General features: G+C 38.6%; 1 protein-coding gene across 3 annotated transcripts in view; it reads right to left on the bottom strand.

Moving 5' to 3' along the window:
- The window catches only part of MYLK (myosin light chain kinase), a 195,609-nt gene that overhangs the window by 105,654 nt on the left and 65,083 nt on the right, over positions 1-24,872 (bottom strand). For all 3 annotated transcript variants that reach the window (XM_021526062.3, XM_021526064.2, XM_021526065.2), the window contains 6 exons: positions 12,811-13,018; positions 11,393-11,441; positions 8,708-8,873; positions 6,677-6,842; positions 3,872-3,908; positions 1,510-2,069 (listed from right to left, as the gene is read on the bottom strand). In XM_021526062.3, the coding sequence (XP_021381737.2) occupies positions 1,510-2,069; positions 3,872-3,908; positions 6,677-6,842; positions 8,708-8,873; positions 11,393-11,441; positions 12,811-13,018 (1,186 nt within the window). The remainder of the gene's footprint in view (positions 1-1,509; positions 2,070-3,871; positions 3,909-6,676; positions 6,843-8,707; positions 8,874-11,392; positions 11,442-12,810; positions 13,019-24,872) is intronic.

Here is a 24,872-nt window from a genome sequence, read left to right as displayed (position 1 = left end):
AACTTAATAGGCAATGGACAAACTGTTGTCAGAAAGTTTGATATTTCTGATCTTCTAAAACTTCTTGGCCAGTCCATCTCTTAAAATAACAAATACTTGGTAACATGTAAAACCATATATAAAAAAAACTTCTGGCTGAAAACTGTTCTTCTAAAAGTCACAGAAAAACTTGATATGAAACTGAAACACAGAAGGTTCTGTCCAAACACAAATCCTTCTTTACTCAGCACTGGCACAGGTTGCCCAGAGATGCTGTGGACTTTCCCTGCCCTGGAGATACTCAAAGGTCACCTTGGTACAGTCCTGGCCCTGCCTGAGGTGAGGCTGCATGGGCAGGGAGAAGTGAAAGCAACCCTGGTCACCATCTGCAGGAGGATTCTCATGGGAGTTTCTTGGATCACTTATTTCAGTGCATTAGGGATGTCCCACCGTGATTCCCCTGCACACACCTTGCCTTGCATGTAAGAGTTTGTGCTTTGGGTCCCAAGCCAAACAAAAAGGCATTCACTGGCTTCAATAAAAACTGGATGAGCTCCTTGTTTATCTGTGACAGGGGCTGTATTTCCCTACCAAATAGGGTCATGAATTAGTTAAATCTTTCAAAGTGTGTGAGATGCTCCGACAGAAAACAATTCATGTTATTAGTAACATACCTGAAAAATAAACTGTTCATAATGTGCCATGATCATTGGCATCTCCAAATACTCTAGACTTATGATAGAAATTATATTCTGTACTCATGGGGCAAGACTCATCAAGAAATGAAATAAATTACCATGGTGTTCTGTGACTTTTTTTTTTTTTTTGCCTCTAGAGAAGCAAAACACAATTTTCTTTCTCATTTATCTGAACACTTTGAAGTGTAACTTATTTTAGAAAAAGAAGAAAAATGCTTCCAGATTATTTTCTCAAATTGCAATTAAAAAAAAAAAAAACAAAAAACAGAAGTGTTCCAAATCTACTACCCAGGTTCAGCAAAATGCAACTCTCATTACTCTTCTAAGAGTTTTAAACCCACTCATATTCTGTGGAGCAAACTCTACACCTCCCTTTTAATTCTTATTTTATCATTTCAGCTGTTAGGAAGCACTGAGATCATGATGACCAAATATGAGACATAAAAATAGATGGCACTAGGGAGATGAAGTGACTGTATTTTCTCCTCTGATTTCTTTTGGCTCAAGGGCAGTGTCACTAATTACAGTTCTGGAAAGCGTGCTATTCATTTTCTCTCTTGTACCCTCATATAAGAGGGTCTAAAACTACCTCCTAGAAGGAGCAGCCTTGGGGTTTCCCCAGATGAGAGAGGAGATGGACACTCTGGGATACGTTGGATTGAAAATTTCACTAAGTGTTGTGGAAACAGCATTGGATTCTGCATCTGTTTCCAAAAGGCTTTAGGAGGAGAGCAACTTTCAAAGAAGCAGGAATTGCTTTCCACTTTTACACATAGAAAGGGAACCCCTTTCTGACCAAACCCAGGGGCTCCAATAATTTTCATCCCTTTACCTTTGCTCTTGAATTTAATCTCCTGGCCTTCTGATGTTTCCAGGCTCTGTGGATGGATCTCAAACTGAGGGGGAATTCCCAGGGGCTCCTTCTTCTCCTCCATTACAGCCCCCTGAGCTCCAGACCTGTTTTCTGCTTCTCTAGTCCTGGGACTGACGTGCCCTGTAGGTGGAGTTTGCTGAGCTGACATCAGGAGCTGCACACCCCTTTTCCTGTTTTCACCCTGTGTGATGGAAGGGGCCTGGGATTCTGCCTTTGGTTCTGGTTGCAGTTTCACAGACTGTAGTGTGATGGTGCTTGAAGTTTTCTGCAAGACTTGAGGTCCCATTTTTCCTTCTTTATGTTCTGTGCTGGTTTCTTGGTGCTGTCCTTGCTTACTTTCTTTGGCTTCTCTGGTGATGTAAAAGGACTCTTTCTTTGCTGGCACCCTGTCTTTGGTTTCAACCATGAGTTCTGTGCTGCTGGATTTCATCTCTTTAGCAATCCCATTGCTGGTTGCCTGTTTGAATTCTGAATTTTCAACAGCTTTAACAGCAAGTGTGGCTGGTTTTGATGGCATGCTGAAGGAAAATGAGAAGTTTGGATATACATGACACTGTATAAAGACTCATTATTATTATTATTATTATCAGTAATGACATAAATATATAAGCCCTCAGCAAGAAGGTGAACTGATTAACCTTTAAATTTTTTCACACAGATTAAGAAGATGGGTCAAAGAGGTGAAGTGAAAAGCTTCATAAGATGAAATCAGGGCTCAGACACTATGACAACTCAGGAATTTCTGGATATAACTCCACTGCTTTGTGAGTCAGACATCAACCTTGCATGCACAGCTTTAGATGGGAAGCAATTACACGAGATCTGAATGACCATGATGTAATATTACTTGATGCTTTAATAAATTGAGGTCATGTATAAAATAGCTCAAAATGTCACATAAAATACTTCCCTAAAGGGAAATGGAAATGGAAATGGTGAAGTCATTTTACCTATTATGGTGTCTTGTAATTCAGGTAATTTCAAAACAGGACTGAGAGAAAACTAGACCAAAGGTCTCAGGGAGGAAGAAGGGGTGTCAGCACCTTAAAAAAATTGACTGGATGTAACAATATCAGCTATGGATTTATTAGGAAGAGTTTCTCAGAATTATGATTGATCTGCTGCTCAGTACTTTGGGAGCACAAGAGTAGCTGACTAACTGGGGACTTGAACCCAAGCCTCCTTCAATGAAGGTGACTGCCTTGATCCCTAGGCTGTTACCTGTAGAGTGTCTGTGTCTCACACTTCCACAGAATTACTCCAAGGCAGAACTGGAACACATCTGAAATAAGGGCAGTAATTTCTATCCCAGCTCTGTTTTGTTACACTTGGTGCCATTAATTTCTTCTCTCAGGGACACTTGGGATATTTACAGAGGTACTTTCTTCAGCCAGAGTTTGATGTGCTGTTTGAGATTTGCAGTTACAACTGTAAGACTTTTTAATTTCATAAAACATCTATTTGTGTGTGTGTGTATTTGTGTGTATATGATGGAGGATGCAGAACTACTCTAGAGAACCACATGCATGGGGAGTTCTGCTTCCAATGCTGCACAGTTTCATTTACACTAAACTTACTTTCAAGTATGTTCCTAAAAATCACACAGATCTGAAAAACAGAATAGCACAGCATTTTCAATTCCACTTTGCAGTTAGGACAGTGTGAGCATACTATTTAGAATCTCACCCAGGGCATGTGAGAACAGCTTAAACATCTTAATGACTACAAAGCAACTGGTCTTCATCGAAGTGTCTTACCCAGACAGCCTTGAACCTTTCATTCCTGCATTTTCCATTCATGAAGAAAAGTAATTTTTTAACATAATTTAAAAAAATTATCATGATTTAATTTTAAAAATCCTGATAAAGGCCTAAATATTATTTTTTTCTTTCTTGTTACTTTACCCCTACTTTTGTATGTGTTTTCAGACAGCAGCAAAGACCATGGCTATACCATGTTTAGTGTCTGACAAGAAAGAACGACCAGCTCAGTACTGACAAGGTGCACTCAACAATAACTCCAAAAATGAAGTTTGAGCCTCTGGTATAGCATACAATTTCTGCTCACATAGCTTGTTTTTTTTTTAATTTTGCTTTTCTGAACCAGACCAGAACTCTGTACTTCATAATGTTGCCACCAGTTCCACCAACTATTTCCTATGAGTCTCCCAGGAGAGAGAATCTTATTCCAAGCAAACATTTTCTGACTTCCAAATATAGACTGAACCCCCAAAAATGTATCACTTTGTGAAGAAAGCACATGCAGTAAATGCCAAAATGAGTGCACTGCAATTAGAGAAAGTACTCCAGTAAAAACATACCAAGGTGGCTGAGTGTATGAGTCAGTCTTATCTGGACCTGAAATATAAAAGAAGAAAGAGGTAAGTTATACAATTTGGAAGATTTTAAGCAAAAAAAAAATACTTAAGAAGCTTTACTCTTCAAATTCTCAATGCATTAAAGCCAAGATTGACTATCACCACACCTAAAATTGATACAGACAACAGGAAGCAGCTCAGCTGAAACACAAAGAGGTCTTGGTCCATTTTGAGACATTGCTGCATCATGTTCTCACAACCCTGCAGAATTAAAGGTTCAGGGACCCTCAAGAGCTCTGTGTTGGGGGAGAGATGTATGGAATAGATTCCAACTGGGAAGCAGCTTATCAAATCTTACGGTAATTCCACAGAGTTTGTAGAGGTAGAGAAAGACAAACCATCGATCAGTCCTACACCTGAGCACGCTCACAGTGAAACAGCAGCAGTCCTCTGGCTAAAACACAGAACCAAGTCAACAGGAGTAAAACCTCCCAAAACCTGGACCCACCTGTAAACATTTAACAACCCATTTGCTGTGTAGCAAGAATTTATCATGATTAACATGAATAACTCAAAAGCTAATGCAAAACACTTTGCAATTTCTTCACTTTGTAATACCACCAGGAAATCTGGGCACATGGCTGAGCTATATTGATTTGCCAAGGTGCAAACTCATCAGCTGCATTGATAAAACTGAGCATATATTGACCCACAATCCTGATTTGTAATCCTCCATGAATTCTCAAAAACCTTGACAGTGTTTGTTTTTCTTGGGGGCAGCACGAGATAAGTAGTTGTGAGGAGAGAAATGCCATTCTAGGTCAAATACCAACTACATCTCTCCATTACCCTCTACGTAAGATTTCAGGATGGAATTTGTTTTGTCCTGGTCAGATCAAAGCTGCACCTATGCTGTTGCCGGTTGTGAGACTAGAAACTACAGTAGAATGACATGTAATAATTAATTTACAAGATAACAAACTTTTCAAGTCATCAACAAGCACTTCATAAAAATGCTTTCAGAGTCTGCCTCAGGGAAAAGTCAAAATCATATAATGGATAATATCCTCATCTCCACTGTGTTTTGCAAGCAAAAATTCACATCTAAATGCTTGGACTTGCATGACATTTAGAGTGACAAAAATAATCTCTTTACACACAAACAAAAGTTGAGATGAGAGAGGGAAAAAACCCCATTGACCTCGTTTCAATAAACTTGTCAAACAGGAAGAAGAATATAGAAATTAAAACTGAAAAGACTGGATAAATGCAGAAAAGGAAGCTTCGTAACTACTGGTTGCAGACAAGACAATACCATGCAACCCTGTCTATTAAAAGAATATTTCTTCTTCCCTCTTCACTTCCACTGAGGGAAAAAATAGAGCTATTGGAGGAAAATATCTATATATGAGATTACATGTCTTTGAAAGAACATGTAGTATTCTGAGCCACTTGATTGTCTGCTATCTTGCAGCAACTCTGGCAACCTGATCTAATTGCTAAAGAAAGAATTAGGTATTATATATTGAGGTTAGGTAAGAGCACTGCAAAAGAGTGCCCTTTTTACCTGCACTAATCCAAGAAAGAATGGATTATTCAGAGATGTGGTCAGCGTCTGAAGCAAACATATACCACAACTGGCTTTGTGACCCCAGTTCTGCACCATCTCTTGAGGCAGATGTAGCCATTATAGAATAGAAAGCTCACCACTCCAGGGAGAGCAATTGGGAATCGAGTTTTATGTTTAGATAAAAGGCTTATTGAAAGAAACAGGCCTTTTTGTACAACCTCTGTTGAAAAGGCAAACTGTAGAAGCTTCTACAATGGCTTCAGCAGATAGGAACTTACAGAAAAAAAGTACAGCTTTAATTTGTACAAAGGTTAGCTGTGGTTCTGAGCATCCCAAAAGTACATCCACTTGTTATTTATATTCTTGATACCTTACAGAATGACAGCATTGATGTGAAACTAAAAGTCTTGCAACAAAAAACTTACTGCTGGGTGCCTATGTAACCCATTGAGCTCACAACTGCAGCTGAAGCCAGCAGCTGTGGATTTAATTATTTAATTGGGTCCAGTGACTGCTTACCCACTGACTGATGAACTTCCCCTTTAGTGTGCTTGCTGAAGGCTGTATGATTTTGAGGCTGATGCAACAGGCACCCTAAGAAGCATCAAACTGCAAAGTGAGCTGTATATGAAAATGCATGTATGAAATAGAACCTTTTACTTATGCAAATATATTTGTTTCCTTAACTAGCAGTGAAATACACTGTTGGGAATTGAGAAGACTGAATTTTAATCTTATTAAGATGGGTTTTTTTCTCTCTCATAATTTAGAATTATGCTCTTTTACTTCACTTTCCTAGTTCTACAAATATGGATAAAATTTTGCCTCCCATAAGGGAGTTAGTATAAATGTGCATCTGGTGCTAGTACTCAACAAATACAAAATTAATTACTGATTATAACGACAAGTGCTAGGTTCCATTTGCTGAAGATCAAATCAGTGTTCAAAACATAGAAGTAAAAGTAGAATTGAAAAGGTGTTTTTAAAGAAATCTGTTACAAAACACTTGGATTGCCTTTTTCCCCATTGAACCAACACGATTTTTACAGCTGTAGCATGCTCCAAGCTACCACAGCATCATTTAACAAACAGGGGGAGAGAGAGAGAGAGAGAAGAAGATAACTGGAAGAAGTGAATGTTTCATGTAAATATCAAGAACACAACCAGAGACATTTTAACAGAGATATTTAACTTTTCTACATTTAACTTTTCTCCCTCGTGCAAACGCTTGGCTGTACCTTGCACGGTGAGCTCTGCAGACACAGATGCCCTCCCAGCACTGTTCACCACCGTGCACGTGTAGATCCCTGAATCAGCAAGCTGAACATTTTGCACCTCCAAGAACTGGATGCCTGTTCTCTCATACATGTTGAACCGCTCATTTTGCTGTAACTGAATATCACCCTGCAAACATCACAAGGCACCATGAGACAGTAGCTATTGTCAAGAGAAGGGGAGCAAGAATTTTTTAGTAAAACATTAGGTCACACTGCCTTTTTCCTATCCTTTAGCCAAATTCCTTCTAGGAATAATACTCATATGGTATAAACAAAAGAAAAATTGTGCCCAAAATTTTGTTATTAACATCTTCAGGAGGCTTCCTTTTTCCTCTATTTTGCCACCTACTCATCTCAGTTTGGTTTTGGCCTTTCCCTGTTTATTATACACAGATTCCTTGAAAAAAATCTTTTTCATTTTATGTAGGCTCAAACCAGTTTTATGTTCCTGTTTGTTCCAGGAAGTCAAATACTTTTAACAAAAAGCTTCCAATCTGGAGAGTAGTTCTCTATCCCTCAAAAGCTACACTGGAGTTAAATGCAAATAAATGGTTTTGAGGCAAAAAGCAATGTGTGTAGTTCTGTGCTCTGTTACACAAACAAATGATCACAATGACAATCCTTGCCTTTAAATTCTACAAAGCAATTGACCAATACCTCATCTGTGAGCAAATCAGTGCTTTTGCTTCAGCATCAGCCATTAAGAATGAATGCCTTCAGACACCACAGCTTCTCCCATCCTAAGTTTAGGAAGGGAAAGCCTACAAATCTACTATTTTACTTGGGCAGTGTTTACAGACACTGTCATTCTTGAAGTCTATTAACTTATTGCTACCTGGGTGCTTTAGGTCCTAATGGAATTTTAAAAAGCTAGTTCATATCTAGGGGTTGCTGATGGTACAGAATCTTCTGTTCCTTGCAACTTAAAATTATAAAGAAAATAATAAGCAGAGTCAGATATTTACAAACAGGCTTAAATAATTAGTTCTGAAAAGTGCTATTTTACTTGTTGATAAAGCTTCCATGCTGTTAGGAATGTGGTCATCTATTGGTTCTACAGTAGCCAGATGTGGTCCAGCAGATATGTAAGTTCATTTCCATTATATAGAAGGTAACAATCAAGAGAAAATTATTTTATATAACCTCCAGCAAACTGCAAAAAAAAAAAAAGTATGGAGAAGTACCGAAGTGTAGATCCAAACTGCTGGATTGGTACTCCCTACTTGCCATTTACCACACAGCCCTGAACAAAGAGAACTGAGTGCCAAATCCTGTTTTGCATGGAGCTGCATGGCTGGAAAAGCTGAGCGAGCCTGGTGGGCAGGAACCAGGCTGTGGTGGAGCAGCTGCACTGCAGAGTCCCAGAGAGCCAGCAGGTCCCACAGAACAGAGCTGGAAGCAGAGGCAGCCTCCAGATACAGCCCCCAGCTGAAGGAGAGCTCAGGGAGCACTTCCACTGCAAGAGGCTGCCTGTGTTTGGGGATGTACCCTGATATCCTTATGTTACAGACAAGGGTAGGTCTGGAATAAAGCACGCAATGATTTGGAAGCATTTCCCTGTTCTCTGAGAAGTTTTCTGAGGATTTTTTTTTTTGTTTGTTTCTTCCTCCCCCACTCCCCAGACCTGGAGATATCAAGACAAAATAGAAGCATTGATAAGAGTTCTGTTTTTTAATGTTTGCTATATATAAGGCATTACTCTTTTGAAGGGTGGAGGGGATGCCACCAGAGCAGTCATATATTTGCACTCCCAAATCAAAGAAAGTAACTGTAATTCTCTAAAATACTGACAGTTTCAGTAAAAATGGCCCAATCAGTGTAGTACCTAATTTTACCTGGAAGCTCTCTCCTTACAAAGAAAAAAATGTGTTTGGAAATCTTGTGTATGCCCAAAGGGGACACTGACACTTAAGACTTCAATGTGCATTTCATCCTTTCAAGTCACAAAATTTCAAAAGAGAAGGAAAACATAAGCTTTTGGGGAAATCATACCTTAAACCAAGTTACTTGAGGCTGAGGACGTCCTGTTATTTTACATGAGAATTTGCCTGTTTGGCCTTCACGCACAACAACTCTGCTGGGCTTTGTAGCAAACTTGGGTGGACTTTCTCCCCAGATGCTTGGCCTCTGCTCCACAGATGGAACAGCAAGTCTTGCCCTGCAAAGGCAATTGACATTCTGGTTTTACAGAAGAGCTGGAAGCTGCTGTGGTTAGAGCTGGAAGCTGCTGTGGTTACACCACATGTCAGGAAGCATTTCAGACCTGTGGTCTGCCATCAAGGGTATATCATTGGTGGCAAGCTAGACTGTAGTTGCATGATATTTTTCTTGGCCATGGAAGAAATGGAAATGCTGGTGATGACTGCTCTTATCTCCTCATGCAACTCAACAGTGTTATGTTATGCACCCTCATCTGGCCTACTCAGAAAAGGTCTTGGGGACCATTTCATAAGCAGAGCTGGGAAAACCAAAAGATAGGAAATACTGTATGCATTTAGTTTTTCCCATTTTCTGTTTTTTAGTTGCCTCCTAGGAGTTTATTTGTGCATACTTGTTTACTGTTCACAGGTTTTATAATGTGATTTGTTTCATTCTTGAGTGCAATTGACACAGTAATTTCTGATTTATGAATCAGCACATTGGTTTTGCAACATTTCTGACATGCCCTGGTAAATATTTTTAGTCTGGGGAAGACTTTTATTTGTAACCTCATTTGCAACAAATGTTTTAAAAGCAAAAATGAAGAGGGCAGAAAACCAAAGTACACCTGTCCCAGGTGAATTACTAAGTGTAAATGCCCAGCTCTACTTACATGGCTGGTACAGCTGGGAAATGACATAGGATGAAACTAAAGTGACATCAGTGACTGCAGTCCAAAATTGTAAACAGCTACACAACCATAAAATATAAAGCATCAAACAGCATTATAGCATGAAAAAAAACCAAAAAGGTGCAACTTCAGGTCTGTTAATGTCAAAGGGAACACACTCACTCTTTGCTCTGAAGCCTTGGTACAACAAAGACACATTAGCAGATGGTAGATGATAATTTCTTTTTTTTTAAACATTTACTTTCAAGCAAATGGAACCATTTTAAGGCCTCCTTTTCGAGATGGCCTTTTACCACATGCAAGTAAGATGTGTCAGTACCTCAGCATTTCTACCAGGTGTCAGATACTAACAGAGACCCCACTGCCTCAGTCCAAGGTGCTGCCAAGACATGGTGGCTGCCACATGGGCAGCTCCAGGTTTCTGAGCAAGAGATGACACCATAATGAAAGGATTTACATGGGCAAGAAGGCCAGAAAATATTGAGTGAAGGGTGACTGTAACATGCTAAAATGAAAAGCACTTCATCATATAATTAAATATCTGATAGCTTTTAACATCTTCTCCCTCATACTACCACTAAAGAAGAACATGAATGTGAACTAAAGAAGTCTTTTTGCAACCATCTTTAGGTGATGAGTCCATATTTATATATCTGTACGCACAACAAATTAAAAGAAAATCAACTACTACCTGGCCTGGAGCTTTATGGCTGGTTCCTAGATATGAACAAATGAAAATGTATAATTTTTTTATTCCTCTCACTTCTCTTACCATAGAATTATTAATACTGAATAGGAGGAAAATACAGGACCATAAAAAGTGTGGACAATCACTCTAGCTTTGTACAATACAATGGAATAGGATAGTGCTTTGTAAAGTCTGACTATACAACAAAACCTAACCTGAACTGTCCTTTCTTGTTTTGATTATTTATCCTGTGTGTATGTCTGTAGGTAATTTGCAATACATAATTTATAATATAAAATCATGTATCCTGATTACTCAGTTTTACTTACCATTTTCAGTGTTGTAATCTGTTAATTTTAAAATTAAAAAAATAAACAATTTGCATACCAATTATGAAATTAAATGCTCCAGTTTTAACTGTCTATATTTTAATCACTAACATAATCAGAACATGCATTTTTGCCTACATCCAGAGTGACTCATTGCCAGACATATGTCAGAGAAAGTTCTGCTTAAATTCAAACTATTTATAAAGAAATTAATTCAACTGTTGGAAGAATTAGGCCTGCGGCTTTAAAAACAGTGACATTCACGTAATTGTAAATGCTCACTGAAGTGCAGAAAGTACAAGTAGGCTTTTGTGTGCCAGCTTACATCACCCCATCAACTGTTCTTGGTAAAGTTACTCAAACCAGAACAATTATTTCTTCTGGACTACAGTTTACCCACTGTGTTGCTTGGAAATATTTAAGTTCTTTGTGCAAGAATACTGATTTCACTTGCTTTTATTTCTTACTGATGACTTCTAAAGCAGCATTTGCTCTGGCTTTAAAAAAAGACTGTCAGCTCATGGAAGTTGTGGAGAAGGATTCTTGAATATCAGAGAGCAGAGAAGAGAGTGCAAAATTACAGCAGAGGAGGGTGCAATATTTAGGCAGCAGCAGGATGTTCTGTTTTCAGCCACATTAATTCCCCAGTCAGTGTGCTGGAGCAGTAGCTGTGCATCTTCCTGACTGCCTCAGCACTCTGCTGAGCCAGCAGCTCTCACAGTAGCTACTCTGCTTGGGGTAAATGGAGACTTTTAGAAAGAGTAATTGTTTTCCTACCAAAATATACTTAAGTGTGTGTTAAACAATATCCAAGCCAGAAGACTGCTTACCCCAAGGTTTTGGCACTGGATGGCAGGCTGTATTTCATCAAGGAGTTTCCTGTAAGCATAGGACAGAAAGACAGGATGTTTTGTCAATTACTTTATCACTAATTATCAATTAATCACTAATTACTGATTTTTATCACTAATTATCAAAGTTTTGTCAATTATCACTCATTTGGGAATTAGCGATAATAAAGACTATGTAAATTTGCATTTCTCCAGGTTAGAAAAAAAAAGGAGGAATGCAACACCTGCAGTATAAGGTTATGCCATCTGTAGTTCAAAGTTAGGCTCTCCAACTTTAAAACCAACCTTTAGCAGAGTCCCTAACCCCCAGCCTCAGGTGTAACAACGCTGAATATTATTCATGACAGAAGCAGCAGCAGCAGCAGCAGCGGCACAGCTGTGGGGCTGGGCAAAACACCTGTTCTAGAGCCTGAGGAGAGCCCACACCACTGCCAGGACAGCCATGCAGATGGAGAGAATAGATCACCTTTCAGTCACTCATTTCTCAAGCAGCAGGCAGCCCCATGTGGTTACCTTTGCGGAGAACAATTTAAAAAAAAGCCTGAAACCCCCTGTGCTTTGTTATCTTGATGGATAAAGGGATTTTAGAACAAAGGCCATATAATTCTTACAGACTGAGAAATTCAGTCTTTGGGTACTGCCCCGAAGTTGTTTTGAACTGCAGCAAAAAGCAGGTCAGAAAAACTGATACGAAAATGACTTCTAAAAAATCTTCCACCTCCATGTAAATTGTGTCAGATCTATGCATATTTCAGTATGTACCCTGAGGATATTAGAGATTTTGATGCTGAATAAACCCAGATACTGACAGTTTCAGGACTGCTGCAGATTATTTTCCTTTCTTCAAGAATTCAAGACAAATTTGTGACCTGAGAGGTTTTGATATTCAACAGGTCTCTGATATTACCAAATTGCAAGAGGAGAAGCAGTACAATTTATTTCAATCGTTCCCTGGCTTTGTGTCACTCTTTATATTTTAAATTTGGCAGTTTGCAACTATCTAGTATGCAGATGTGCTCTTAAAAATTCCTGGGTTTGATCCTGGCTGTTTCCTGTCTGACATTAAGCATGCAATTACAACCAGGCGTGCAGCTTTGCAGTTTTTGTCCTGAGTGGTAATTTTCCATGAAAATTACAAAGTTTAGAGCAAAGTCTTTAAAGCTAGGACTTTTGTTACCTGCACATCATCACCCACACCTGAAACAGAACTCACATTTTATCTAATTGCAGACATGTAGCTCCCTGCACAATGTCTTAACCTATGAAATGCAATAAATGAATCTTACTCTTGCATCAATGAGAAGGCATGTGCTGTGATTTTAACCAGACTGTTTAGCACACCTTGCTCTTTTACTTAAACTATAATCACCAAAACAACAGTTTAAGAATCTTCTGACCTTCCACTGTCAGTTCCACGGTCACTTGACGAACCCCACCATCATTTGCAGCCTCACAGGTGTATTTGCCACCATCTCCTTCCTGCACACCTTTGATGACCAAGCTGAACACGCCTCGGATGCTGCGGTCCACGATGTAATGATCTCCCTCTGGGACAGGATGCCCATTTCTGTACCATGTGATCTGTGGCTCAGGGTAGCCTCTGACCTGGCAAGATGGGAGAGAGAGTAGAGAAAGCAGGTAAACTTAACAGATGACTGTATCAGGAAGAAATGTTGGACATTTAGCAATGCAGTGGAAAGTTTTTGACACATATTCTTTATTATGTCTGTTAAAGACATACTCTTTGCAAGCCAAATGGCAGAAGATAATGAAATGAAAAAGAACCACTTGGATAAGCCAAACTTAAAATCATAAGACTAGTCAGGCAGATAGATACTCATGCAGAAAAATTTCCCACTAGAACAGTTTCTCCACAAAAACAGTGAGTGCCAATGAAAAATCCTGACACCTGGGTCCCTACTGCTCAGAAACTCAAAAAAAAAGAGCAGTAATGCTACTACACCTCTGAGTATGCAAGAGTGCAAAGCTGTTGGACCAAATACTTTTAGCATGGTTGCCAAAGATTAGGTTTATAATGAAAATCTGTCCTCAGTCATCTAGTTTTCAAATGTGCTGAGACATAGTAGCTCCTGACAATATACAGGCAAAAAATGCAGACACATACCAAATTCTGTCTTGATCTTTAGAAGATAAGGTGCTGCAATTTGAGAAAGCATTAAGAGTCATTCTCATGTTATGGCAGGAGAGGACTACAAGCACCTACATATAGTCACACAAACGTCCAGCTCAACTTTAAGAGAATCCTGGTCTACCCAAAGGAAGAATTTTCAGCAAAATGAACCAGTCCTGTTCTCATTAAATAACAACCATACTGGTATATCCCTGCCTCCTATGGCATTAATGACACCTTCAGATCTACAGGCAGATCCTCAGCTGGTGGAACTGAGAACTGAGTTATTGATTTGCAATTGAGCTCTTGAAACTTGATGAGGATCTGTGACTTTCTCTTGCAAAAAAATGGGAAAAGCAGACATACAATTTTCCACCAAATAAAAAAACTACTCAGGCAAAGGTTCTTCCTCTGCTTTGTGACAAATGCCATTGTCTTTGAGGGTCACTTTAGAATGTGTTAATTGTTAGCACACTTGCCAAGTCATTATAACAACTCCTGATTGCTCCTGATTGCAGCAGTCCTTTCCTATCCCCCCTCTGATATGTCAGCTCTCCATCTCCTGACTCTTTGATCCTTTGTCTACAATCCATGAAGAAACTGAGTGAATCAGGATGAGCTGCAATGAGTTATAGTGATGGCTGTGTTTGCACACTGGGAAAGAAGCAATGTTGCCTTCTGAACTACATATCAAAATTTGGCAACTGAGCAGGAAGTTCCTTCAACCTCCAAGTGGGCAAAAATATTGATGATCTGTCTTGAAGTGAAGAAGGCTTGGCTGTGGTTTGGGCAAACTTCTCCCAGCATTCTCCTCTCAGTTTCCAATTCTCATTTCAGCTCCACTTTCTCTGACTGCACAGCACTTACTCTGCAAATTACAACATGTAGACAACCAACCTTACCCATTCTTAGGCTCTCTTCTTTAAAAACCTTTCATTTTTAATCCAGCCCCACCTCACTCCAGCTGGGTTTCTCATCTGCTGCAGCTTAACCTACAGCTGCCAGAATTTTTTCTCTTTCCTTTAAATTTTGGGATATGAGTTCAGACAAAATAATTTTGCCAGTGATGTGGTGACCTCTTTTCCCTGGCACTACATACTCAATATTAAAGGACATTAACATTGGCCACAAGCTGAATATGCTGAAGAAACTGAAGAAACTTTTCACTTCTGGTATAATTTCTCAAAAATTTTTTGAGTCTATCTTTAACTAAGCAAAAGCCTTGTTCCATGAAGTACAAATGGTGGGATCCTACACAATGAGGGGCTGATTTCTGTTTAAGAATGTCACAGCATTTTTCTAAAGCTCTTTGTTGCCATGTCTTTTTCCAATGCTTTCTGATAAACAGCAGCTCCTTCTCATCCCAGACCCCTCATCCTACTCCAGTATATTGATTTAGTGCTTACTCAGAGTTCAGGCTCCAAGGAATATCTTTCCCAGCATATTTCATTTTCAGAAAAAAATGAAATATTGTAGCAGCAATATAAGATTGTTACCATACTGTAACTTCAGGTAGTTGATAATGTGTTAACTGTCACAGAAAGTGACCTGCACCAAATAAGTGTTTCTTACTATTAACTTGTTAATACCCTCATACCTGTCTTTTCATTCTGGAATAAGAAACCAGCAGAGAGATTAAGTGATTTATCCAAAACCAGGGTAAATGATTTACCACCCCCCCCCCCCCCCAAAAAAAAAAAAAAAAAAATCACTTTTTACGCAAAAAAGTGATTTACACAAAGCCAGGGAATATATTAGAATGGAGGTACTAGTTCTCATTTTTGCCTCACTGGATATTAAGATTTATTAAAATATTTGAGGCAAAATTGCTTTCACATTGAGGTATCAACTATCTACAGTACAGTAAAATGGAAGAGTAGCACTTCAGTTGATATGAAGACAAAAGAACCTTTTCAGTGGTTCTGTCTTCACATCACAGCCTCTTTACTAGCATTAGTCTAGCCACATCTGTTTACAGCCGCTGAGATTCTGGCCTGCAAAAGAAAGTCATCAATTACACACCACCTAATATATTTACTGGTTTTTTTTCCAGTTTATAACAATTTCTTCTGGTGATTTAATGGAATTCTTCAACCCAGCTCCAAAGGCCTCAAGCATTAACCTTCCATCACTTGTAACAGGGAACAATTGGGGTCAAAACAATGGGAAATACTTGCCTTCCTTTTCGATTTTGTTTTACAATATTCTTAAGTCCCTCTTGGACCACACAAGGCCATTTTTAGCTGACCCTTCAAGCTCTGGTAGACCATCATGTATGTACTTCCAGGATCACATGGCTGAGGCTACATTAAGTATTTTTCCATTTCTTCTCTGTCTTTGTTTTATACTTGCTCTGTCTGTACTAATGTGTTCATCCACATCTCTACACTGAGGAAATGCCACACCAAAAGCTACGAACACAGACTATCAGCATTCCATTTCCTTTCAAAAGGTTGAGTCATTCCCTTCCCAAACTATGACTCTTTTTTTTTCTTGAATTTTTTGTCAGAAATTAAATAATAGGAAAGCAGAAGTTTACAGAATTGCTCTGTTGCAAGGATTTATTTCAGGTTTGGGTTTGGAATGTGTTTCAAACTGAGCCAGCCCTCTCTGAAATACATGATCTTGCCATAAAAGTGTCAAGGACCCTTAAACAAATCACTGGTTACCAGATTTTGATCCTCATGGATCGATTCCAGAACTGCAGCAGGTTTTATATTCCTCCAAACCTTTCCAGAGCTCACTAAAAACATCTGCCTTGAATAAATCCACAGCAAAGAGAAATTTATCTGCTTATTTAATGCCCAGCAGCAGCATGCTATAACCCTTATTTACAACTTGGCCTGTGTGAGTATTGCCAGTCCCAGCGAGGCTGCGTCTTCTCTTTACCTGCTCTACAACAATAACAAGTGGAAAATTGACAGCAAGTAGCAAATAAACATTTTATTAGCACAAACACCAGCTTTGAGTTTTTGTCTGGACCCTTCAAGTGCTTAGACATTTCCTGGAAAAGTCTGGTAAGGCAAAACAGTGCATCAACAACAAGGGGAAAGAGCTGAGAGAGAACCTGTGGTGTGTGAAACTCCAGATTTCAGGTTGTTCCACATCTGGGTCTGAGAGAATGCTATTGAGAGAACGCTAGTTTCCCAAGGAAAAGAAAAAAATACAACAAATCCATGGAAGCTGTACACTAGAGGACAGTATTATTAGAAAATGTGCCCCTACAAACTACTCCCCACTGTCACAAACTGAAAGGCAGACAGTGACCACCAACACTAAACACATTTAGTCATCCTTTTTCTTGTTCAAAAGCACAGGAAATATTTTCTAAAACTTGGGCTCTATCTATGTTCCATAAAAGAGCTGTTCATATATCAATTTCAAAAAACATAGGTTTGCCTACTTTAACATAGTTTCAGTATCAGTTTAAGGAAATGGGTTTATGGCTTTTAAACCTTTTGGTTTATGCTTTTAACTTCAAATTTATATTCTGCTTTTTAACTGCTGCTAGCTTCAGTGAGGTCAACAATGAACACAAACCCACAGCACCCAAAAAGAAGCAGCCATGAGTTACAATTGACCAAAGTGTAAGTGTGAAACACTGATGGGGTGTGTACTGTTACTAAATATTTTTCACTTTGACAGTAACACCTAAAGACTATTAGAAATTATGGCAAACATTACATGACATATTCCAGCAGCACATCCATTGTACTGGCTGAGGTGTTCAGTGCTTCATGTTAAGCACTAGATAAATGTCCAATTTTGCAGTTTAAGGTCACACAGGCATTGAAATTAGGAAGAGCACAGCTACCAAAAGGATTTATTGGCTTGCAAAATCTCCCTGGATTACATCATATATAGACAGGTATGTCAAAAGTTGTACTAAGACTGGCAATGTTACAACTCTTAAGAAGTTGCTATTCAAAATAGCTCCCTTCATACAGATGATTTCATATACTGAAATATTAATTCACTAATAACTAAAGCTCCTCTCAAGAGACAATCTTGCTCCCATGAAATCAGAATTTCAAAAATCTAGATTCTGTCAGCACAGGGTGTTCAGTTGTGCTGGTATTTCTGTAGACTACCTTTGCCTTAATTCCCCAAAGTCCAGAATTAAGACATATGTGTGTACAGTTCTCAACCACTGAATGAAAGAATCAGTTTTATCTGGGTGATTCAATACATCTAAAGAAAATAGATTTTGAATACCTTTGAAAGACAGAAATGTTATCTATTCACATGCAGGTAGTGTAGTTAGCACATGCATAGTTAGACTGTAATGTATGGAAGCAGTAAAACAGCACCAAAACAAAGTGTGGATGACCTGAGCAACAAGTAATAAATGAAGGATGGCAGTAATGAGGAATGCAAAATGTTTTCTAATGCATATAGATACCCGTACTGCAGAAGAGAATAAATTGTTTCCCACATCCACAGTGGACTGGGCAAGCAATAAACTTTCAAAAGAAATTAGCCAGTGGGTTGGGAGATGATGTCTGTCAGCACTCACCTCCTTTAAAGGAACAGCAGGTTGGCTTATGTGGCTGCCTGCTTATCTTAACATTAAGAAATGTCAGAAATTGAGGAAAGCTTTAGGCTTTGTAGCCTATTCTCTGTTTCATGCCCACCTTCAGGAAGAAAACAGTAATTTCTGGGATCTACATATCAGCAAAGGCCATAGAGATCAGAAGCTGCAAAGGAATAAAATGAGGATAACCTCAGCCAGAGCTGTCAGATGTTAACACAGCTCCCAGACATCTGCTTTTGGCAGAGCCTTAGAAGTCACCATAAGGAGACATCAAGGGAGATGTGGAAAACTACTCAGAATGTCTGACAAAGCCTGACCTTTATTCTGCTGCCTGCAAACCTGGCAGAGCAAATACTCATTCCTAGCGGGGAGTAAACTGCTAGCACTTTTTGCAAAACTTAGAGTAATAAGCCATCAGATTGTATCAAGAAAGCAGCAGAAGAAATGCCATTAAATAGCATGAGACATTTTGCAAGTGTAATTATAATAAAAAAAGTAAAGATACGGGAAAAAAATAACACATTTCAAATGTGATAGTGACTGGATAGTGTGCCTCTTCTTCCACTGTCTAGGCATCAGCAAAAAATAGAATATTATTGCCTTTATTGTCATTTACATTTTTGAAGGTCACATGATTGAAGGCTCTCATGCAGCCCCAAGAAATTCAATCCAAACCTTAGCAGCTGTTCTGTGGATGTGGCTCATCCTAGGTCCTACAAATAAAGAGGTGTTTAGAGGTGTTCCCCATAGTAATCAGAGGGCCAGAGCCCTATAATTTACTTCAATCAAGAGCCAATGGGTTTTGACCCTGGACCTTGATCAAAAGACTTGTGAAGGGCCCTTAGCAGAGGATACTACACCATAACATATGCTCTGTCCATGTAGACAGAGATGTGTTTCTCTCAAACTAGAGAAAAAATCTGCTTCTTGTTTTAATATTTCATACTGCTGTGAACTCTTAATTTCAGTCTTGGGAAAGAAGTACTATAAAACTGTTGAGAATACAACATGAATGTTGAAACTACAGCCCACCTAATAGGTGCTATATTTTTATTTAGATTTAATTTTTACTGTTATTGCAGGTGGGAAACATGGTTCTGGCTAGTGCAGCTCTTTTTAAGTCTTGTAACAAAACTTCTGTTACGCTCAAGCTGCAGTTTGCTTTAACAAATGAACAGCAGATGTTCTTGATAAAGGAAAGTGGACATGATGCATTGTTAAGCTCCTTCTGAGACTTTAAACACACGCAAACCATATCTCAAGAATAGTTTATCCCTTTTAAAAGCTTGCTTCTAAAACAGAGAACTTGCCTGGCAAGATTAAACATGAAAATGTTAAATATTTGGAGACTTAGCTATGACTTTGCAAACAAAGCGAAAAACCTACCTCTTCTGCAGAACAGTCTAAAATCCACAGTTGTGTCATTAAAGCAAAAATGGAATACAGAGTAGAAGCAAACATGCTCACTTCAAAGTATTACCTACTGTACATACAAGAAAAACCAATGGTCTTTCTGTAAACCTAGGACATGTTTTATTTTTCTACTTTGGACTCACCAATGCCAAATGGCATTTGATGCTTTATAGTCCAAGCACCAAACACCAGATCCTTCTGCAGATGGTATCCCAAAAATTTTAGTTTTGATGCTTGAAATAGTTCTTGCATAGTGTCTTTATTCAGTATCACACTATTTAGCCCCTTTTTGCAGATTACAAAGGTGCTGAATACTACACATACTACCACAGGTCTTTAGGGGAATCAGTTTTTATGGTGCTCAGCAGGGAAGAATTTATGACCTATCCATGGAAGACATGGTCTGCTAACTGAAAAGCAGACAGCAGCTGCACATAATTTCTTCTTCAATCTTCTACATTTGAGAAAGACTCAACTGGAATTTCAGAGTTAGCACTGAGTGTCAAGCTGCCTTGAGTTTATCCAAGTTCAAACATCAGTCCCAATTTATGCAGCTCTTAAGAAGAAGTTTAAGCCTCATTTATGTCTTTTGGAATTAATCACATGTACAGGTGCTTTTCCTAAATCAGATTTTATTTAATTTAAAGAATAAGTTTAACTGTATTGCTTTAAAGTAATATTGTTACAGGAGTCTTCATACAACCACAAAATAACCTGAAACATCAGTCAGCTAAAATACACAGCTCTGCCATGATGGATTCTACCCTTTCCTGTACAGGGGACACAAGGGAACACACAGTATAGTGGAACAAGTCTGTGGAGCTGGGATGTCAATCAACAACTGAATCAGGGGCTGTAAACCTCTGCTACACTAACAGGGGCATTTTCACACAGCTGTTGCTGTCTCAGACTGGCAGAGCTTTTCTGATGCAGCTTTCATAAATCATTCTGCCAGCAGCAACATCTGCCTTTTTACTCTTCTCACATGGTAGCCAGCTGACCTGTAGCAATTACCTAATTTGATGAGAGTTTCATGCAAACCACCCATAGAGTTCACCTGGACCTTTTTTTTCCTGTAAGTACAAGTTTTATGAATTTAATGTGGGATTACAGGTAGACTGAATATCTGTTCATCTTTAGATCTGTTTAGTATTTGTATTTAGTCATTGTCTGATTTTTCCCTTTTTTTTGAAAAGTCTTCCTCTGGCTGCCAATTCAAAAGCAGATGCCATGAACCTCAGATAAAGTCCAGGAGAAAGCTTACGCTATTTCCTCCAATGCCACCCAGATGCTGTCCTGGCACACAAAGATGACAAGGTCTCTATAAAGTGGCAACATTCTGGCATTTTGTCAAAGTAGGAGTGTGCAGAAAACTGAGTTATGTAGAAACCGAAGATAATTCCAGTCCAAAATAGGTAGTGGTAGCTGTCACTTGGGAAAGTGCACTTTGAAAATTTGACTTCATAGCTGAGGATCTGAGACATGGAGCCACTCAGACTTTGCCAAACTCACATTTAAAGGAACTTAGATTTCAATAGCTAGTACCATTAGATTAAATAATCTGACCATATTTCTTCCTTGCCAACAAATTTGCTATTGGAGGAATCAACGCAAAGTCTGAAGAAGCAGCACAGGGGGGCCACTGCTCTTCTTAAACGAGCAATGACTGAATGTGTTTGCATTCAAATACCAAAGCGCACAGTACTGAGCAAACAGTGAAAAAGATCCAGACAGAATAAGCCCACAGCCTTGGCAATAAAATAAAACCCCCACAAAATAGTGTTACAAATAACAGAAGTAAAGCCATCACAGGAAAATGTGAGCAACACTTTAAGAAATGACTCTGTCAGCTCTCAATAACCTCAGTACTGCCACACAGTATGGGCCAAAATATTCCAAAGGCAAGGGCAAGTACAAGAGCTCTCAGCACAACAGTGAAGATAAACTTTGCAGCCCTCTCTTGAGTGAAACTCTCATCAATTTTAATGAAAGTTTTCCCTGGTTCTAAGTCTCTCCTTAGAGAAGAAAAGGCAAACTGCAAAGACAAAGCTTTCTTCCAGTGGTCCAATTTTTAAAAAGTGTAAGATTTTATGAGGTACTGAGTAGCTTAAAATACTAAAAAATTGTTAAGAAATAGCTGACCTATGTGCATGGTAAAGGGTTATTTCGGATTATGCAGTACAAATATAAGGGAGTTCAACTGTGGCTGTGGAATGGAAATAAGGCTTTTGCTAATTTTTCCACATAGCCCAGTAAGTCCCTAAAGTTTTGTCTCTTTTCCTATCCTTCTCCTAGTTTTCCTCTTTGGTGATTCTGAGTCAAGATGTCTATCAAATATTACTAGATGAAGCAGCTGCTTTATGTCAGTAACAGTGAATTTAGGAGCATGTCAGAAGTTTCCTGATAGGACAAGTGTTCATTTCAGAGCAGCAGCAATCTTTGCTACAGGAAACAAGATTTTGAGGAATCAGAACAGAGTTTTGAAAAGCTGTCAGAACAGAAGTGGTCCATTAATTTCCAGTTCAGCAGGACAGCCTGATTTATAGTGTTTGCCACTACTTTTGTTCATAAATTTTATGTGGCAGCACTAGAACTGAAACATAAAACACTTTAACACAATAAAAATAAAAGGTTGGGAAATTTTCTCCTTTCTTCTCATCAAAAAAAGCTGAGCTTTTAAGACTTGAAGATTTTTACTTTCAATTGTCAATCCTTCATTCATCCTTTATTCAGTAATAATTCAGAAAGGTGGATAATTATTGTTTAGACAAAGTAGAAGCAGGAGGAAGCTCCCATAGCAAGTACGGGATGAAATGAACACCATCATTTTGCTCTGTCATTAGCAAAATGTGTGTGTGTCCCCACTTAGAAGGAGAACTGTAAAAATTTAGCTGTTTTATCTCACAGAACTGATCACAGAATCCAGATGTTTTAAGCCACAGCCTGAGACTGGGATCAGGTCAAAAGATGGCTGATATCACAGGAAAGCAGCACAATCAAACACCATCAATTATTTTCATAACAACAATCCCTTCATAACTGCAATACCTGGGGTTGGAATTGGCAGTCACTTTTTAAAGATGACAATTCACCCCGTTTCTTTTCTTTCACAAGAGAATGTTCATAATTTATTGCAATAAATCTTACAAAAATTTATTTCTCCATTGCATTTTTTTTGGAAGACTGAAAGGTTTATTTTTTTGTTTGTTTGTTGGCATGTTTACCTATTGGTGTAAAGTTTCTGGCTTAATAGGGCAAGAATTTATCTCATATGTCACTGAATACAAGTGCCTCTATGTTCCTGTAGGAGCTATGCCACTGACCAAACGAGCTTCATACTTTCCTAGTTTGGGGGTTCTGTTCTTATCATGCTATCAACAGATAAGGAATCTCTACAAATATTTACATGAGTACACACTGTATGCATGACCTGCTATGGAAAATTATTGAGAAAACATCACTTTCTTTCTGTGCCCAAAACATACAGCCACTGGAAAATATGTTTGGAGCTACGAAATTTGCAATTAAGGGCAGCAATCCACTTCTGAAGTGTAAGGTGATAACAAATACTATGTGCTTTAAATGTACATGCCCATACTTTATCAGCTTCCAAGCAGACAAAATTTCCTGAAATTTAGAAGCCTGGCCATGGCCACAGAAAATGCTGAAAATGGATTTTGTTGCTGGGTTGCCTGCACAGTTAAAGATTGTCTGCTGATAGTGACAAAGGCTGCTGGAAACAGCTGTGCTCTGGAGAAGCTATAAAAATTCTCCTCAGTTACATGTTCTGCTTTGTTAGTGCTTCTTGGTAGGGCTGAGAAAGCACTGGGCATGAAGTGTCATTTGTTACAAACTTCCCTAAAAGGTGATGTGATTATGAAGAGATATAAAATGCAATGCTGGATCATGAAGATGTGAATGCATCAGACAGCCAAAACAACTGGAATTTCCAATTGCACCATTCATTCCACCATGTGCAACTTACTGCTATGCCATAAATAATGAGGACTTTTGTAGAAAATCCTATGGAAAAACATCAACTGCTCATTTAGCAACTATCAGTGATTCTTTTACCCTGTAATAATCTGTGAAATTGATAAGCTTTCCTGACTTCACACATACCCTTTTAATAACACCTTAGCAGATGTAACTCAGATAGTACAATGCACAAATGGCTGTGTTTAGAATAAAAATAAAAACCGAGGGCTGAGCAACAGCAGTTTCAAAGAAAAAAAACCTCAAACTACTAACTGAAATACTAAGTATAAATTCCTGTGACCATAAATTTCTAGTTCAACAATTCAGGATAAATATTTATAGACATGCTGAGTTTAAGAGAAAGTTTGTGGGCTCACCTCTCCTTTCTAATGCTTTCTCTCAAAACTAAAATTGCTGTGATCGTAGTAAGAGAAACACACATGCATTCAAAAGTAGCTGTTTAGGTTGTGGAAAAAGAGCTTACTCTGCATTTGCTTTCAAGAGAGCTCCACTTAAGTGCAGTTGCTTCATTCCTACTGAGAGATCTGAACAAATCCAACATTGTGTTTTCCATTAAACCCATTGGTGTGCAATAGACTCCCAAGCAGACAAACCTTCTGTTCATTTGCATATCCCAACACACCAGCTTTGAGCCAAGGCTCTCTAGACCCAGTTCTGGCACTGCAAAAATGATGCTCTGAACCCAACAGGAGGCACTTAGAGAGCTGTGATGTTTGCACCCATTGCAAATCTTAATTTTCTCTTCCAAAATCAGAAGGTTAATCTCCCAAATGGATAGGTTCGTGTCTAGGATGCTGGATGGGAATTGAACCTCTGGATGACAGACATTCAGCTCTGAATCCAGGCATGTACCTCTGTGTTTCTGTGTCATCTTGCACAAGACAATAAATCTCACCATGCCTTGGTACCCCACATAAATGTCAAGGGGGTAATAATGATTATTTCTTCTGTTGTTTTGGCTAGAAAGACTATCAGAGAAGGATCCAGCTCTGGCCTTTGTATGTGTTAAATACTACAGACAAACACTAGGATTCCAGTTGAATGAGGCTGTTTAAGTGGTACCACAAAATGAGCAGAAATCAATACCATTTGTAATAGTCCTTTAATCTGTACTTCCAAGATTTTATAATAATTTTTCTTCCAGTGCCTTGGCTTTTAGCATAACTTTGTTTCAAAATATTTATGTTTGCCTCCCTGCAGAGACAAACTGCTGAGTTATTCTTTTATAGAGGAACACCAAAATTTATATAGACAAAAAAAAAAAAAAAATCAAGCTTAAGTATATTGAACTCCTGGTCCAGAGAGTTCACAGAATAGAAAAATTCTTTATTCACTGTTTGCCAGTATGGGAGTGTGATATAAATGAGATAGACTTGAGATAC

Source organism: Lonchura striata, chromosome 8 (genome assembly GCF_046129695.1).
Source record: "Lonchura striata isolate bLonStr1 chromosome 8, bLonStr1.mat, whole genome shotgun sequence".
Lineage (NCBI taxonomy): Eukaryota > Metazoa > Chordata > Aves > Passeriformes > Estrildidae > Lonchura > Lonchura striata.
This window is presented reverse-complemented; position numbering and strand designations above follow the sequence as displayed.